The 16200-nt window shown below is 39.0% G+C and overlaps 1 protein-coding gene across 1 annotated transcript in view; it reads right to left on the bottom strand.

The window, feature by feature from the left end:
• The window catches only part of TXLNB (taxilin beta), a 43884-nt gene extending 27918 nt beyond the window's left edge, over positions 1 to 15966 (bottom strand). Inside the window, exons 1-4 of the mRNA XM_036097897.2 lie at positions 15835 to 15966; positions 13127 to 13570; positions 4897 to 4988; positions 295 to 465 (exon numbers count right to left, since the gene is read on the bottom strand). Coding sequence (XP_035953790.1) covers positions 295 to 465; positions 4897 to 4988; positions 13127 to 13556 — 693 coding nt within the window. The 5' untranslated portion in view covers positions 13557 to 13570; positions 15835 to 15966. The remainder of the gene's footprint in view (positions 1 to 294; positions 466 to 4896; positions 4989 to 13126; positions 13571 to 15834) is intronic.
• Between the last annotated feature and the right edge of the window lie 234 nt (positions 15967 to 16200).

The raw sequence follows: 16200 nt of genomic DNA, 5'->3' as shown, positions 1-16200 counted from the left end.
AAAAAGAAAACAAACTCAAGGTAATAAAAAAGCAAGGGGGATGGCACACATTTTATTGGGAGCCTGCTCTGTGTCAGGTACCACGGAGCACTCTACATATATGACCTCATTTAATTTCTCCCTGGCCACATGGTGAAGTAGGTGTAATCCCCATTTTAGGGACGAGGAAACAGGCTTGGGGAATTAAAATAATTTACTGGAGGTCAGAAACTCACGCTCTTTCCATGAGTGGCAGAAGCCTTTGTCTATGCAGCATGCCAGAAAGTGTGTTATTCAGAGTGTGGTGATACATACCTTCAGTGTCTTGTTGTGTCTCTGCAACTCTCGGCATAGACTCTCCAGTTTGCTTCGAGCAAGGATAGCTCTGCTGTGTTCACTTTGTAACTGGTCCTTTTCTTTTTGGATTTGTACCTGTTTCTTTTGTAAGAGCTTTAACTTCTTTTGCTCAGTGCGATGTTCATCCAGCTAGACACGAGAGGTGCAAACATAAAAGAAAATGGCAGGAATTGCTTTTGAGTTGCTAGAAAAGCAGCAAAACAGGAAATACCTAAAGATCACTCTGTGGTTGTTGGAATCATTTTTTGCTATTGTCACCGCCCCTCTGCAATCAAATAAACTTAACAAATGGGACTTTGTGATACTTGTAGATATGGCTTTTAGAGCATATCATTTATAGGTTTTTCCTTATCATTATAATGATCCCTTCTTACTCTGATCTTCTTTTTGGTGGTCTAGAAATCATTTTCTTTCTCTTGAATCTCTCTAGTGATACTGGTCAATAGAGAAGGGCATGTCTTGGAATCTGTAGGCTGTCAGAATTCACGATAATGCCTTGCATTGGTGCAATGGTCAACGGTGTGTCTGCTTGGTGTATATTTTGTGCTCACAGTTCTTTCTCAAAACAATCTTATAGCAACTATTCTTTTAAAATTAGGAAAGCATAAAACAACCTCCTGGTAAATGGAGGATGAAGTCTGTGGTTTGTGAAACAGGGAGAGAAGAGAGAAAGGACCTCTCGACTACCTACCATTGGTGATTTTCCACCAGAGCTTCAGAGGTAGCTGCTGCACAATTCAGCAGCGTGAATGGCAAGTATCTGTAACATGCCCTGCCCTCTGACCACCCCCAGCCTCCATGCTTATGGCCAATAAATCATTAAGAGAGAGTATATTTGGATTTTGAATGATCTATTATCTTTTTCTGAAATTTAGATATTGTTATTATTGTTATTGCCATTATGATTTAGACTTTATCTTTTGAAGAGTAAATCATATGTCAGGGTTTCTCAACCTTAGCACTTAGAATATTGGGCCACATAATTTCTTGCTGTGGAGGGCTATCTTGGGCATCACAGGCTGTTTAGCCTACCTACTGGATGTAGGTCCCTGACCTACTGGATGCCAGGATCACCTCCCACAATCGTAACATCCATAATATCTCCAGACATACATCGACTATTGGCCCTGATGAGGGAGCATTGCCCCATGTGGGTCTACCTGAGTGCCAGGAGGAAGATACTTTACATGTGTTTCATAAGTTGGAAGTTGCTTGCTTATCAACGATGTAATGTTCTAGTTTTACTGCAAAGTCATATACGTTTCACATTTAGCTAGGTCTATCTTGCTTTGCTCTAAATAAAAGCCCTTAACTTTCTGACAATTTTTTTAAGAGCATGGCTAATTTTATTCAAATACTTCAGGCTTATGAATACATATATGGTTGCTTAATGAATGAAAACAAACATATTGCAACTGAGTCAACTTCAGTCAGATACTTCCTGGCTTAGTGATTTAACGATGCACTTAGACACCATGGCACTTCTATACTATTGTGACAGGCATATTGGATTTTTATCTGCTCTTTTTCTTGCTCTCTCTTTTTTATTATTAAGTTAAAAAAGTAAAATTAATGCCAATTACTAAATCAGAATAGTATTAGTGATTTGTTGTAACTACATTAAAACTGAGTAAACTTAGAAAAACTATTTCTTCCAGGTCATGTGGTATCTTTATTAATAAATGTATCCTTATTTGTTAATGAAAACAATAGTAGGTAATATTACAGGATTCAGAATCTGCAAGGGTGAGTTAGCTAGAGTGACAGTTTGATTCACAGCTTTGAATTTGATGATTTATTCTATGGTAATACTTACACGTCGGACACCTTCTATATTAATGTCCAAATCAGTGAGCAATGAAATAGGTTTTAGTCCCCAGGTAAAAGATTGAAATTATTCATAATTTTTCCTTTCTGAAAAGGAAATGTAATGGGTTTTTGGCCAATTTTCTCCTATTCATTTTTTATAGAATGATCTTTTGGGTTTTAAAGTTTATTATAGGACATGATATAAATGCCAAAGTATAGTAAGTAACGCTTGAGTTGAGTAGGCTCTCTGGAAAGATAACCTCTGTCGGGTGACTCCTGACTGGGAGGGTGAGTAGGTGGAGGGATTTCCTAGGGTGAACAGCTGTGGCCCAGGAAGAAAATCTCAGACAGACGGGAGAAGTGATGCTTCTCTGGTTTGCTGCTGTGGGCTGCAGCACCCCACGTGGCTTTCCGGACGAGGCTGGAATGCTGCCCAGTCCAGCCAAGTATGGAGCATGGCACTAGAAACGAAACATGAATGGCTTTGGTAGAAGGAGGTAAATCGAAGGGATAACAATGTGGAAAATACAGAAGAGAACAAGGATGGACATGTCAGTGAGAATGGGGGCCTTACTTTTGGGAAAAATATTTTTGAAACCTACTTATTTTATGGCGTTGAAATTGCTCATGGACGGTTAATAGCTAACATTAAGCAAGCTACGAAAAAACAAGTTGATACACTGATACTCGCTATATAAATTTCTACCATTCTTTTAGAAAGTGCTATGACCATTTAAAAAACCCCTAAACAAACAAAAGGCATTCATACTGTTTGATTCAGTAATCCCCATTTTGGATTGGGATCATAGATCATAAAATGAAGGAGAAGGAACAGATCTAATGCACGACGATGTTCAGTGCAGCAGTTATTTGGTAAAGCAAACAGTGGACAGAACCTAATGTTCCCATATTAGAGACCCAGGAGATAATGGCCACTTCCTGGAAAATGACATAACTATTACAAAATATAATTATAAAGACTCTAAACTACATGGGCAAATGTCTGTCGTATGAGCCAACAGAACTGGATACCAAATTATATATGTACCTTATGGAAGTAATTGTTATAAAAAGTATCTCTGCATACATAGCAGAATGAATGGGAATGAAGACGGATAAATCAAAGTTTGTGTTTTAGGTTATGGGATTAGAGATGTGTTTGCTTGTGTCTGCAGCATTTCTCATATCATCGTGATGTGGGGTTTATGTGATTAAAAAACAATTAAAAAGTATTGGCAGAGTTAAACAACCAGCCAGTGACTCAGGGTTTCAGAGTCCCTCCGGGTCTATTGCAGGACAGTTCAGCCCAAGAAGATGCGGCAACGTGACAGGAAGAAAGGGACGAATGGGGACCACAGGACGAGAGTTAGAGAGAAAAAGAAAGAAAATAAGTCACTTGTTAAACTCCATCAGTAGGGATAAGATGAGGGGTTTGTGCACCTGAAGCTCGTTCAGTTTTGGAGGCCCTCTTTTAAAAACAAAACCCACAAAAAAACCCAAAATTAAGAAAAGAGAATTGCGTCCAGGGCCTCAGAGGGGCCCATGCCGGTGAGAGGCTCTGAATGAAACTTCGTTAGCGGCAACGTAAATCTGCCTTCAACCCGCCGCCTGGAGGAAGCGTTTTGCTGTGTGAACTTAGTGTCATACTCCTGTCACTGCTTGTCCAAAAGAAATAAGTGAGTGAAAACATATTTTTTAAAGAAAGCAAGCAGAGGGATGCCTGGGTGGCTTAGTCTGCCTTCGGCTCAGGTCATGATCCCAGGGTCCTGGGATCGAGTCCTGCAACCGGCTCCCTGCTCAGCATGCTTCTCCCTCTGCATGCCGCTTCCCCTGCCTGTGCTTCTCTCTCTGACAAATAAATAAATAAAATCTGAAAAAAAAAAAAAAAAAAGGAAGAAGATGGGAAGGAGAAGCACGTTGGCTAGCCTCACGGCAGAGGGTGTCACATCCCAGCGGCGGGTGGCACACCCTGGGGAGTAGTGGCCCAGACCTCAGAAGGCAGTCCTGTGGCAGAGAGGCTGGCCTCACTGAACCCTCCTCTTTTTCCCAGCTGACCCGTTGTGGGAGTACTGGCGGGGAGGCAGTGCCCTTCACGGACTCTCTGATGTCTCTGAGTGGCTTCCCTGCCTCCCACTGGCCTTATCCAGAGGGATCCTGCCTGGCGAGGACCTAGAACTAGGCACAAAGCAATCCACATCAAACACCACCACAGTGGGGGGTGGGGAGAAGAATGTAGATCAAAGAGAACAAAGGAATGGTTGAATGAATGAATGAATGAATGAACAAATAGAGTTTTCAAGACCAAATGAGAAGGTGTCACAAGCCGAGGGTAGGATAAACTCATCCAACTGCCTTCCTGAGGGGACCCCTCAAAACACCTAGGCATAAGAACTGAATGAAAGTTTGCCTTTAGGTCGAGTATATTTCTGTTTTATTACAAACCCAAAAGAACTTTAAAATATCCACAATTTTCAATGATCTCTAATTCTCTCTTCCATTCCCCAAATTACACATATAACTGAAGGCAGAATAGACTCCAACTCTATCCTCTTTCTTTGTTGTGCTGTTTTTCCTCAGTTTTTCTGTTTCTTTTTCCTTTAAAAAAATTCTGCTTTTATGGATTCTCGCTTTGGCTTGTGTGAAGTAACCAGCTATGGTCTCTAATGAGGTACCTGAAAAACGAATGGCCTTTTCTCAGCTCTAACCAGAGCCTGAATCTTTCGGACACAAAAAGCTAATCAGAGATCTTACCAATTCAGCATACTTCTTGAATAAAAAATCAAGTTTTTCTTCAGGTGTTTGCAACTTGTTCAGATTTTGCATTAGCAGGTTGGCTTCTTTGCCTTAAAAAAAAAACAAAAACAAAAACCATAAAGACATTTAGAAAAATGTTTTAAATCTTTTGAAAATAGTCAAAAGAATAAAAAATGCTGACTTTATATATCACCCCTTCCCCGCATTGATTAATTTAAAAGAAAAGAAGCAGAGCAGCCAATCAAAACTTCTGACGCCCACCAAACTGCCAACATTGACGCATGCGGTTCTAGAATTCCAGCCCAAAGCACTGAAATTTGACAGTTTAGTCTGCCATTTTTGGGTTTTGGTTTTGTTCTTTTAGTACCTTTTTTCTCTTTTTGGGGGGAACCAACTGTCTTGTTTCTGTGCATGAATGCGTTCCATGAAGTTTGGGTGGGAATGTTCTGCTCATATTTCCTACCTAGCAGAGAATAAAATCAACATAGAAGGAAAACCAAGCCAAGACACAGAGGGCCTTCCCCACAGGCCTTTTTGTATCTCTGTGACAATGGGTTCAGCCTTCCTGGCCCTTCCTTCTTCCCACCCAGGCCTTAATCTTTGTTGGCAGTCTCCTTCTCTGACCCCACTTGGAGTTTATGCTACATTTTAAGACTCATCTGTTCATGATTATTTGATAGTGAATCTCAGATTCTTCTCTTTCCTCATTGTTCTTCCTTTTGTCTTCTTCAGCTCAGCCTCCCCGTTTGCCTTTTTGTGGGCCTGGAAATCTTGTTTTCAAGTAGCCATTGGGCTGAGTGTTGGTGGGGACGAGAGGGACCCTGGGGCCTGCATGTACCACTGATGATATCTTTTCAAAGAGTCTGATCAAGGTGGAACAGAGTGACAGCCACTCTGTCTAATTAGAATAGGAAGGTCAAGCCACACAGTAGAGGCCACGTTTCCTGATGTAAATCTATGTAAGAATATTAACAACTTCGACAACCTTTCCCCAAGAACAGGCATTTCCTTTTTGCCAGAATATTTGCTTTTATCCTGGGGAGGCAGATAAATCATGGAATTAGGCTTACCATATGAAATATACGACATGGGACATGCTTATACTAAAAAAATTTTTGCATTGTTTACTGAAGTTCAAATTCCCCTTGGCATCCTGTATTTTTATTTGCTAAATCTGGTAACTCTAATGGCATCAAAGAATTTTAGGTCTAGAAGGACTTTAAAGAGTATCCAGACAACTGGTTAATTTTATAGATTAAAAATCTAAGGCCCAGTGAAGGCCAAAGTTACATAATTCGTACTGGCAGAGCCAAGGCTTGGATCCAAGGTTTGTCTACTTGCTCTAAATCACTTCATTCCCATGTGGAATTTGGATGCCAGGAAACCCAGAGAAATAAAAGGAAACTTTTTCTTAAAAAACATGACCTCATTCCTAACAGCTGGTTTTGTCCATCTCTGCCCAGTGAGTCAGTTCGGATTAGAGACATGGCTTACGACGGGGAGAAGGTGGGTGTGAGAAGTGCCCGCCAGCTCTCCAATTGTGGCCTGTGGCTTATCGTGCTGCCCCACCTCTCCTGTGCCTGTGCTCAGAGCTATTTCTCGAGCAACAGGGAAGGATGTGACATCCCTTCACCCTTGTCTTCAGTCTGGGAAAGGGTCCCACATGAAGACTGTTGTCCCGAGTGAGTGTCGTCTATTAGAAGAAAGAGATCGTTGTGGATCAGATTTGGCCCAGGACCCAGATCATGTTTGGTCCATGGCAAGTTCTCAGTAAATGTCAGTAATAGTGGAACAAAGCAAAGCCAACCTGTGCCCACTAGTAGCACGTAAATTAAATGAACACTGTCCTGAAGACAACTCTGTGATTGACTGGAGGACAGACAGGTCTTACTCTCACCTGTGCCTCTGAGTATATGCTCAGGATACCTCTCGGTAGGGGTATGGTCACATAAAACCATTATGTGTCTCATTTGGGGGAGATAGAAACATTTGGGTGAGTCCAATGGGTCTCTTTTTCTCTCCACACAAAGTACCTTCTTTCTTTTTTATTTTCTTTAACTGTGAGAAGAGGGTTTCATTTTGTTCTGTTTTGTTTGGGGCACACTCACTGAGGTATCTTTCTGCTCTCATGCCTTGTTATTTTGTGTAGAAGGTCAACATTCAGAAGCATCAATTTATCCTTCAAAAATGATTTTGCCCTTCAACAACAACAACACAAAAACCCAGGAAATTGGAGATAAGCATGTACAGAATGAATAAATTTGTGACATCAGGGAGCTTAATTTTTAAACTTCCATTGGTTTGCTGGACTAGAATGCTGTGTGGGATTATGGAGGAGAAGAGGAATAGACAGAGATTGCTCATCTTCTAATAAAGGCTGTAATTACAGTTCTACAGAAATGGGGTCATTTGGTGATAGTGTCAGACAGAAGAGACAAGCTGACTTTTTTTAGGGACATTTTATTGGGAGGGAATGACCTGCCTTTTCCCCAATGTGTCATTCCAAAGCAGTGTGATTGTGAGATTAGTCATAAAGAAAGCAAGGGACAGACCTGAAGTCCCCATTAAAGCTGGAGAAGGCACATGAAGGGCATATGGCCATCCCTCCACAAAATAGTCAGTTAGTAGTAAGTCTACAAGGAGGTAGGACCACCTGAGCAACAAGAACAGCCATGTCACACATGGCTATGGCCAATGGCACAGCTGTAGACTGAGGGAGTATTGTAATACAAAGGAATGATTTTTACATCAAAGAAATTAAAACATTTAAATTGAGATAATGAAATCAGCTATATAAATGAGGACTGGGATTTTTCTTAAACTTTTAGCATAGTGATAACTGTTTATACTAAGTTTATGTGGATTCGATGAGTGTCTAAAACCTGGCTTTTTCTCTTCCAAAATTATCTTCTAGAAATTTGGGGCTAAAATTTGGTCTTGGACACACAAGTGTGACTCTCTTTCCCCTTCCTGATTTCCATGTGTTATGGCAGAAGCTTAAAGCTGGGAAAGATCGTGAATGTTCTGTTTCAAATGTTAGACCCAGATTCATATTTCAATGTTAATTTTGTTTTCTAACACAATTTAAAAATAGTGACTATGATACAAATAATTCCTGCGTATCTATAGGTATCTTTTGAGAGAAATAAGATTTGTGTATGTTGATAAAAAGGACAGTGTAGTTAAATTCACACTGGACTAAGGATAAGGACTAGACCCTGGGTTCTAGAACAGACTGTGTCCCTGACTAATTGAGTGACTTTTTTATAGAGTCTTCAACTCTCTGGGCCTAAATTTCCCTGTCTATAAAATTATTAAGTTGACTAAATGGGTTCTGAGTTTAGCATTTAGGATTTGTTGATTCCATGACTGGAATAATTTTAACCATTTTTAGCTTGATTTAGACAACAACAATATTAACAATGTTTGGATGGTATCTTTGTCTTCCCAATATGTTTTGGGGAAAAAAAAACAACAGACTTTTAAAATTTATCAAGATTCTCTTATCCCTCATTGTCACCTCTCATAGTCTGGTTTTTGTTTGTTTTGCTTGGTTTTAATGGCTTATCAGTTTTGAAAATACTGCCTACTCTGTATTGTTTTTATTTGACCAACATTTTATATCTTCTGTGTTTTAGTCACCTTGGTATATGTACTTGGAACTTTGGCCTCTCACTCAGTTGGGGAGAGGACCTGGACTTCTTATTAGGTCAGTTGATGATATGTTTGAACTATTAGCAATTTCTTGGCTATAACTATAAAGAAAACTTTCTTAAAAGGAAAAAAAAAAAACAACCTTCAAGAGTCTAATGATGAGGAGATTATTCCAGAGAAAACAAAATAAAGCAAAACCTTAGTGAAAAAGAAAAATACCAGGAAGAACGGTAGGAAATGAATACATCTATTCTTAATTCTGATCAGAAGAGAGTGCTAATCATTTTGCTCAAGTTATAGTTTTCTCTCCCATTTGACCTATTTTTAAACCTCTCTCTCTGTTTAGGACATGGCCTAAAATCTAGCTTCCCTGTGACTCTACTCATGAACCTTGCAGTCTCTGTTGATTCCTCTTTTCCCTGAATTCTTCTGGTCTCCTACCATCTCTTCCAAAAATTTAGCATCTGTATCCAGGCAACAGTTTATCCCCCTTTCACAGTGAAACTAGCAATCAAGCTAAAATGGAGAAACAAATCATCTGGGAAAGTGCCCATTCTAAGGAAGAGTAAGTAAATGGCTTTCTAAAGACATTTCAGAATCCACTGTCCTAGTCAAGGTCCTCTGAAGGTACAAATGAAAGTCACCTGTAACTAAAGACAAACCATTAACTGAGCTATGGTAAATGCTCCTTAACCAATATACCAGTTAGTTTGTATGTCTCTTCAATCCTGCAATATTAGTGACTTCAGTTCTGCCCCCTTGCTTTCTTTATGACTAATCTCACGATCGCATCAACTAGTTGAGTAACCTTTTTTGTAGACTCTTAAACTCTCTAAGCTTCAATTTCCCTGTCTATAAAATTAGTGGGCTGACTAGATGTATTCTGAACTCAGACTGGACCTGTGGATCAGCTTTGTTTTCCTCCCAGGCTTATGCTTCAAACCTCTGATTTCCTACTCAATCAGTTATCAACCTGAATGTCAGAATGTATATTATATTTTATCATTGTTCTGTGCTTATTACTATGGGGTGCTGGTGCAGCCCACGTACTGTTGGCAGAGAAGTGATTAATAAGACATTTGTGAGTCTGGAGGATGGGGTGGGGGAGATAAGGGGGTTACTTTAGATGTTGACAGGATGTGTCAGGGTGCTGTCTATTGGGGAATCTGTTTTTGTTTCTTTCAATTCAGATGCCAAGGGGAAAGTGACTCTATCAACTAAAGAGATTTAAAAATGTTCCTCCAACTGTTCTGGTGTATAGTGTGTCGATTGTGGGAGGATATGCAGTCTCTAAAGGAAAAACAAGTCCTGGGCACTTGGGTTGTAGAGACATTTCCCAAATAATCAAAGGTGTTCTATGAAAGAAGGGTGTCTTTGGTCCAGTAAGTCCAGGAAATGTTGTAAACTATGCCCGTCTCTACTGCAGATTTTCATTGTATATATTAAAGGTCAGAGAATTCTGGCAGTAAGGGAACTTTAACTTTGTCTGAAATCTCAAATATCCCAAAGTATATACTATGGAAAATTTTGGGTTAGAGAGCCAGAACATTTCAGCATCTCAAAAATACCAATAAAGCAGATATTATCTGATAAACATGCAATAATGAAAGACTTGTCTTTGATCAAGTACCTAAGCAAAATCTAAGGATATATTTTCAGGTACTGGTCAAATGATTTACTAAAATTCTATAAAAGGTCCAAATAGATTCTACAGAAGACCACAGCCAGCACTTCACTTTTTCTTCAAAAGGATGGAGGAAGAACTTTCTGAAACAACAAAATCATTGCTTCCACAATCTATCTGTATCAGAATCACCCTTGGTACTTTGGCTCCACTCCAGTCCTCCCAATTCTGAATTTCTATACTCAGGAACAGCATTTTTCATAAATTCTGTATTTGATTCTAATGCACAGTTAAGTTTGAAAACTACTGGTCTAGACAATAAACAGCTAAGTAGCCTGCTAAAGCTACTTGCAGACAGCTGAAATCATGTTTAAAATGGTGGTTGCATATTTAGATTAGCCTAAAAGTGTTTAAGTCCCATAATGTAGCTGAAACATTATAGTGCTTAGAAGAATATGCTGATGGTGTTTGGAGGAATGGCATGGGAGGGTCAGCATTCACATACATGTAGTTAGGGTGGACACAAGTGGGCACCCGGCTTCACAGTCATTGGTTCTGATCAAACATTCAGTTGAAATCTGGTAACTTGGAGATAGTGGCAGAATTAGAGTTGTGGAATGTTTTCTTTCTCTACAATTATTTTGATTATTTGGTGATTAGATGGTTACTATAGATTTTGAAATAACTCATGGAAGACAGAGAAGAAACCATAATTGGTCATCTTTAATTTTACCCCTAATTTTTTCATATCCCAATACAACACATAACACATTCCTCTGTATAAATAGTTGTAGAGTGATAAAGCAAAAGAACTTTCTGGGTTAGGAACACTTGAAATCATAACCCTCCACGCTGTGATTATGTACTGTCTTATGGGAAGTTTAACAATGACTAATACAAAGGGACATTTCTGAGATGTCTTGGATAAATAAGGAAAAACAGCTTTTGAACACAGAGCAACTTTATTCTCTTTCCCAAAGATCCAAAACACTTGAGTGATTCCAGTCTTGCACTTTGCAACTTGGTAGATATATTTAAAGTATTATTTGGGTTATTTTATTCTTTATGTTGGGTGAATCATGTGTCCTATTTAAATGTGTCTTCTAGCCCTTCTTGAAAGCATTGCCTGCAATGGGTTTTAAGTACCATAGTGATATCCCATGCCATCAGAGACATATTTTGGGATTTATAGATAGCTTGTTATTGGAATCTGAACACAGTTCTGACTCCAGTGCCCATGATCTTTCACTTTGCCACACTATCTTCCAGAAATGAATAAGACATTATAGCTGTCCCTGATAGATTCTCCACCTCCCTTGGGAGGCAGGTGTATAAACAAATGATTGATGCAGAAAATTTGTTGGAGAGGTAAGGAAGGTGATGCTAACTCTAGCTGGGCATGTCTGGGAATGTACCATATAGGAGGTGGTATTTGTACTGAGTGTCATAGTGAAATTCACCAAGGAAGACAGGCAGAGGGGCTCTCCTATGTACAGTAACATGCTTTCACTAGTAGCTAAAAAAATAACTCTCTCATCCTTCTTTAACAGCCATTTTTGGTGTAGAATCCCTCATGGTCTCCTAACAAGTTTCCCATGCCTGTTCTTAGCACTTATCCTATATAACAGTTAGATTACATGTCTGTTTTTCTCTCCATATTTAGAGCTACTTAACCAAAGGGCCTTGCTGACTTATTTATCTTTATGTACCTAGCACAGTACCTCATAAAGTTGAGGCATTAATAAATATTTGCTGAATCAATAAACTAATGAGAGTAAAATTATTCTGTGCAATTTTTGACATTCTATAATTGATACATTTTTAAAGTTTTGTGAAATAAAAAATATTTTATATAGTAATAGAACATACTACTCAGTGATCTAATTGACAATCATTTTATATACAAACCATCTCTAGGGGCACCTGCGTGGCTCAGTCATTAAGCGTCTGCCTTTGGCTCAGGTCCTGATCCCTCTTCTTCTTCTCCTTCTCCCACTCTCCCACTCTCCTTGCTTATGTTTCCTCTCTCTGTCTCTTTGTCAAATAAATAAAATCTTAAAAAAAAACCGTCTCTATATTTATATTTTGCTTAAATCCAGATTCCACTAGCTTTGCTTTAAGTAATTTTCCTTTCATTCCCTTGTTCATTCGTCTTTATAACAAATATTTATTGAGCACCTAGCAGGTGTCATCCACTATCTTAGACACTAGGCATCCAGTGATGTCTGAATACACACACAGTCCCTGTTCTTGATCTGAAAGAGCTAAAAGAAGACATGCATTAACCAAATAATCACAAAAAGTAAATGTACAGTCTCAAAAGCTGCTAAATGCAAAGAAGGAAAGATACACGGTACAACAGAAACAGAAAACAAGAAGACCTTATCTAGGGTTGGGCTAAGAAAATGCCATTTGAATTGTAAGCTAAATGTTAAGTGCCCAAAGGGCTGAACTTTAAGGATTTCTAGGTAGAGAAAATAGGATGTATGTGGCCTTTGTGGGGGATGGAGTATGCTATGTTCAAAAAACTGATAGAGAAGATCAGAATGATGAGCAATTAGGCAGTAGTAGTAGTGGTGGTGATAGGGATAGGGAGTTCAGGAAGGAGATATTGTGGGGTAGAGTGATAGGAGATAAAGCTAGAGAGACTGGTTTGGGTTAGACCATTAGGGCCTGAAAGACCATGTTAAGAATTTTAGTCTTTGTCCTAAGAGCAGTGGGAAACCATTGGGGAGACAGGGTAAGTGAGTAACATGTTGAAAAGTTCACTTTCTCTCTTTTGAGGGGAAGCGGCTAAACACAAGTATAGCAAGGAAAGTGTAGGGAGACCCTGAAGGAAGCTATTACAGTAATCCAAAAATAAGATGTGGCTTTTAGTAAAGGTTGGAGGAAGTGCCCCTTTTTAGGAATCATCAAAGAAAAGTCATGCATTAGAACATATCTACTTGCCTAATCCTTTTAGGATTTTCTTTTCCAACTTTTGCTCTTTATTGCTGACAGGCTCTTTGGCTGTGGTTGGCTCTCCAGAAGCCATGGGTTCTCTCTCTGTCTCTTCAGTGGCCTCATCACAGTCCCCATCCTCATTGTCGGGTGGTTCTATGTTCTCAGGCTGCTCCTTTGTCTTGGTGGGACCCTCTTTTTCAGTAGCAGACCCATAGGTATTAATTATGTCTTCTAATTGTCGATTCAACTCCTCAGAGATATCATGAGCTCCCTGTTCAGACTGCACACCTGTCTTCCCCTCTGGTGCTTGAAGTGGGGTTGAGGAATCCTTATCATCTTGCTTCTCCAAGCCATTTTGATTGGGTAATGATGAACTTTCCCCTGGAGGTGTTGACTGGGTTTCTCCTGAGTGCTGTACAGAGTGATTCGTCTCCATACTGGGAGTAGTATCTAGTGGTAAGCATAGTCAAATTTTATATAGTTAACCCAGTTATATGTAAAATGTAAGGATATCCCCAAAAGGGCACCTACTAATTACAGTTTCTAACATAGCATGAATGTATTTTCACAAACCATTGATATTTCAATTAATTAGGTAGAAACAGTGGAAAGCCATTTTTCCAAAGCGAGTCATAACATTAGCGTATTTTTGGTTTTGGTCTTTAAATTCCAGTAGAAATTCCTATGATTGACATTAATGGAGTAATTCAAGATATTGTTTTTCATGTTATATTTGTCATATTGCTTAAGCCAACTTCTGTTACCATTCTCTTACATTATTCTATGTAGATTTATGGTCATTGGAAGTACATAGATGTCTATATTTAAAATGTTTAAAGTGCTGTTATTTTTTTTCTAAGTGAAAACATTTAATACGAGAGCAACTGAACTTACTAAAATCACTCATAACAACAGCAGTCCTAAACTCTATTCTAATTCATAAGTGAAGATTTGATAAATATGAGTACATTGATATAAATGAATTATTATACTATATACAGGAAATACTTTCTTGCTTTTCAGGTATTTTCCTTTTCTCAGATGAGCAACACATAATTATCCATCAGCAAGATACATTTTCTGAGTTTCAAACTAGCTTCATTTTTGGAATAAAACGGAGAATGGAGGAAGGTACAAATTAACCAACAAACTAGTTTGGAACCATGGTGATGGTCATAATAATAATTTCTTGAATTTCAATAATACTTTTTTGTTCCAATATAAAAACTGACTTTCTTTTAGGAAAAAAAAACAGATTACAACCCTTTTTTTCTCAGTCAAGAAGCTCTAGGATAACTTTGTAATTTTTAAGAAATAGTAATGTTTAATGAATAGGAAGGGAATGAACTTGGGAAATAATCCACATATAATATGGCCTCTTTGGAAATAGGGGCTGAAGTACAAGCTCAGTCAAAGAATACCAGGATTTCTGGCTATCTCCATTTCTTGGGTTGCAATAGAGTTGACTTAGGCTTTTAAGCGATGGTGCATTTTATTTGTCAATGGTATCTAATGGCAATGCTGCTAATTAACAGCATAAAAATATGACGGGGTTCTCATAATGCACAAGTTTTGCTGTTGTGGTGGCCCAAGAGGAAAAACAAAAACATACTGTTCCATGCACTGCACAGCTTCTTTCTCTTGTTCTCATGGCAGGGGATGTCAAGTGCTTGGACCACAGTAAGAACGGAAAATTCAGCCTACAGCCAGTGCCGCCCACTGATGGCCCTCATCAAGTACTCGTTCACTTCGAAGGAAGTACTTTTTTTCTCTTACCCACTTTAATGCACCGACTTTATTATCAAATGATGCAGTAAACAGCCTTATTGTTTTCATCACTGGCATTTCTTTATCCTGACCCCTACTTGTTGGGCACACTCATCTATATATAACTTATGCCTCCCCTAAACTCTGAGAAAGATACATGGCACCTGCTGTCCAGCCAGAAGTTATTTTAAGCTCTTCTAAAAGGAGCCATGACATTTAGCACTTCTTCTTCAAAAATCAAGGGAAGAGAATCCTTTTAAAATCAGAACTAAAAGCAGTAAACATGTACTGGCTTAAATACATATGTGGGTTTTAAAGTGTTAGGGAGCCTTCTGAGGAAGGAATAAAATCTAAAGTTAAACCCCAAATTCAAAGCAATGAATTTAAAACTGACTTTTCACAGGAGTTTTAGTACGGTTAGTCTAAACACAAAAGTTGGGTTGTATTTGATTTATTCTTCATTCCTCAGAGGCCACAGCCATTGATGTTTTTAATATTAATTCCACGGATATCCTTTAAACTCAAAGCCCACATTTACTTTAAAACAGAATAACTGAGTCATTGTAAACCACAAGACAACTCAATTCCTAAAAGTAGCCTCAAGATAAATCAACAAGAGGGGAAAAAAAGTCAAAGAACTTCACTACTTTTAAGTTGTTCCTTTCCGTTTGAATTGACAGCAAGAAATTATTTCTAAATTTTATCTTCTTAATACACTTTATTGCCTTTTTTTTTTTTTTTTGCTCCTCTGAGAATTTTTCACTTGTATGGGGAACCCAGCAGATTATCACACACATCCCTTCCTGAGTAACACATTTCAATTATAAATAAAACAATGGAAAGTTCTTCCACAGTTCAGCAGCAATCTCAAAGTTGCAAGTTTCAAACACCACAAACCGCATCCTACACCTTCTCACAGGGCTTGGGGGAGTGTTTGTCGCACTTACCAGAAGACAAGGAGCTAAGCAGAAAGAGAAGGAGAGGCAAGAGGCTGCAAAAAGCTAGTCAGAGGAGCGGCGACAACAGGAGACAGGCAGCTGTGTTCTTTCAAGGGAGAGAGAAACCACACACACACACACACACACACACACACACACACACACACACGCACACAGGCACCCAGGCGGCAGGAGAGCAGGGAGGGGGTGGGGAGGGAAAGGAACAGTGTATGACACAGCAAGAGAGAAATACACCCAAGTTTCAGTAGCTGTCTCTGGGGCAAGTGTCTGGGGAAAGAGAAACAGCTGATAGATATCAGACTCTCCATGTTTTATCCTTTAAAAAATTTAAACTCTCTCTATAAGCCCCTCTGT

This window comes from Halichoerus grypus, chromosome 9, assembly GCF_964656455.1.
Source record: "Halichoerus grypus chromosome 9, mHalGry1.hap1.1, whole genome shotgun sequence".
Lineage (NCBI taxonomy): Eukaryota > Metazoa > Chordata > Mammalia > Carnivora > Phocidae > Halichoerus > Halichoerus grypus.
Note: the sequence above shows the minus strand (reverse complement) of the source record. Positions and strands in the feature narration are given on the sequence as shown.